The sequence below is a fragment of the Triticum aestivum genome, chromosome 1B (genome assembly GCF_018294505.1).
Source record: "Triticum aestivum cultivar Chinese Spring chromosome 1B, IWGSC CS RefSeq v2.1, whole genome shotgun sequence".
NCBI classification, from domain to species: domain Eukaryota; kingdom Viridiplantae; phylum Streptophyta; class Magnoliopsida; order Poales; family Poaceae; genus Triticum; species Triticum aestivum.
In genome coordinates, this window is record NC_057795.1 from 505,300,823 (window position 1) to 505,303,750 (window position 2,928).

At 45.4% G+C, this 2,928-nt stretch overlaps 1 protein-coding gene across 1 annotated transcript; it reads right to left on the minus strand.

The window, feature by feature from the left end:
* Window positions 1–1,871: 1,871 nt before the first annotated feature.
* Window positions 1,872–2,704, minus strand: LOC123135192 (pleckstrin homology domain-containing protein 1). The gene has a single exon (XM_044554274.1). The coding sequence runs from the start codon at window positions 2,574–2,576 to the stop codon at window positions 2,082–2,084; it is 495 nt and encodes a 164-aa protein (XP_044410209.1). The 5' UTR covers window positions 2,577–2,704; the 3' UTR covers window positions 1,872–2,081.
* Between the last annotated feature and the right edge of the window lie 224 nt (window positions 2,705–2,928).

The following is a 2,928-nucleotide window of genomic DNA, read 5'->3' on the forward strand; positions in this document are numbered from 1 at the left end:
GCTTCCCCGTAGGAATGGCGCACCCCTCGCGCGCGCGCGAGAGAGAAGAGGGGGCGAGGAAGAAACATTCGAGAGAATTGCAACACCGTCAGAACAGCATCACAGTGCTCCAGTTTTTGTCATTAAGACCCCAAGCTTGTGTGGCTGCTTCATCAAAACATTCCGTGGAAATCAAGGACCAAATAAAGCTCCAGCTGAGAGTAACTAAACCATTTTCCCTGCAACTTTGGAAAAGGATGAGCCCTAAAAGAACTTTGTCACCCAGGCTCAAAACTTGGTACCACACTTCCAGAGTAGCATTAAAATTGTTCAGAGCAACAGGTAACTCTGGGTGCTTTGGATAAGGATTAACCCTAGAAAATGTTGGGATCATCAACATGGACTACTTCTCGCATCAACATGCTGTGTCAATGACTATTTTTTCAGCATGACAGGATGACAACACTGTCAACCCAAATATATTCAGACTCGAAGCAAAGGGACAGCAGATGGCTAAATATTACGTACCCGTCTTGCTGGTAGAACAAATAAAGAAGAGTAGCAGCTGTATTATTAGAAGAAAGACAGGTCGGAAAAGCGTAGAAAATAGAAGAACTTTGTTAGCAAAAAGATCAAAGGTACCTAGACACCTGAACACCATAACATTATTAGAAGTAGCTGAATTGGAGTAGACAGGTCACGGGTATCAGAAAGACATTCATCCAAGTGGTAGTAATCTTCCTGACTTTGGGATTTCATGTACAACTATTTGAAGACATTAGCATGCACTAAACTGCATATAACAAGGCATAACCAAGTAATGCTACAAATCCAATTGTAATGACACAAATTGAGTGAACCTGAGAGTAGATTACCAGTGTAAGGGTACCACCTGAACGAAATTGACAACTGAAAGACATACAAGTTTCTACTCCATTCTAATATATAAAAGAAATTCTTTGGTTACATCTTGTTAAGGTTATCATTTATTCGTCAGCACTCTTTTCGCTCACTATTTCAAGGCATGTAGCCTCAGAATGAAAGATTGAAAGTTGTACTTGAGTGTCATCATGATTATGATATCCCAGCTAAGAACAATACAATGTCAAAAGAATCAATGTTCAAAGTTCGTTTTCAAGATCATGCTAAGTCACGTGCCTTTCAAAAATCAGTCAAAGAGTACCAGTTGGCGTTTACGCACGACTGACCAAGGATGACGAATCCAGTCTCTTAAGTGCAATAAGTAATGGATAATGATGGATAATGGTCACTGTACTCACCAAAGCCCAGCACCACCACACCAACTCTAGACTCCAGCATCTTATAAAGGCAAACTTTCCATTTCAAACATCAGATGGAAAAAAAATTAAGTGTATGATTGTTCAAGTTGATTGCTAATAAACACAATGCTTGACAAGCTGACATTGGTCGCACTCAAAACTTCCATTGAACTGCTGCCACTGGAGTTGCTCATATAAATTAGGATAGCAACTCTATGACACAACCTTCATAGGAATACTGAACTATATCCGTCTACCTTCGTATAGAAAATAATTGTGGGATGATGATAGCAACTCTATGACACAACCTTCACAGGAATACTGAACTATATCCGTCTACCTTCGTATAGAAAATAATTGTGGGATGATGATTCATTTTGCTTGCCAAAATGAGCTATTTATTGTGAAAAGACCCTCTATACAACACTCTTCTGTGCGGCGCTTATGTTGTAGTAAGAACCAACAAATTGGTGGCAGTTAAGGTGAAATCCCCTGGAACTCTGAGCCGAATATGTTCCAGTCATAAGCAAAATGAACAAAACAGAGAATTGCCCGATAAAAATTTGTCACAAATTCAGAAACTAAGAGGCATAAACTTTACAGAGCACTGAATTAGGAGACAACCATGAAATTTCGGAAATTAGGACATGTCAACCGATCCAAAGGGTCAAAGAGCTATACACTTAAACTCAATTATTCTTAGACATCAGTCAATAATATACACAAAGTCAATAAATAAGAAACAAAAACAAGAATTCACAATCACATAAGTTGATACAACAGAGTCATATCGAGAGAAGGGTGACGGAGTTCACCGTGATCTTACTCTGACGGCTCACTCGCCTCGCTCTTCTTGGGCTGCGGTGGGGGCTGGGGGCGGCTGTCGTAGTCAACGACCTCGGCGTCGGTAACGGAGCGGGAGTGCTGGACGATGGATCGGCCGATGGAGTTGATCCACTCCTCCTTCTCCTTCTCGGCGTCGGCGATGAAGTACATGGTCTCGGTCGGGGTGGAGAGCTCGAAGGCGAACTGGCGGTTGAGCACGTCCTCGGCGCCCTTGACGGTGAGGCAGGAGGAGACGGGGATGATCCCCCGGGGCACCGAGCCGCGCCTGACGGCGGCGTCCTTGAACCAGAAGAGCCGGCCCTGCTTGAGTACGAACCAGCGCCGCCGCCACGTCTTGATGTACTCGCCCTGCTTGGTCAGCCACCCCGCGCGCTCCGCCCCGTGCCAGAACTCCACGCCGCCCGCCGCCGGGTCGTCGCCGCCGCCCGACGAGGAGGAGCCCATCACCGCGCGCCACAGGCTGGCCGCCATCGCGCCGGGGGGGATCGGGGATCCGGGATCGGGTGGGTGCCTGCGAGCGCCGGGGGCTACGACTGGGGAGGAGAGGGACAAAGTGGGTGGGGAGTACTGCGCCGCTGGATTCGGCCGGGCGGCGTTTTTGATGCGATCGCAAAGGCGTCGCTCGAACGGTTTAATTGGCTTTTATCCAGCTGATGACGAGTTGATTCGCTTAAATCCAGTATTATTCACAGAAAATCATAAGGTTTTCTTATAATGGGAAAATCCGAAATCACTACTTAAAAAGTACTCCCTCCGTCCGAAAATACTTGTCATCAAAATGGACAAAAAAAATATATCTAGAACTAAAATACATCTAGATACA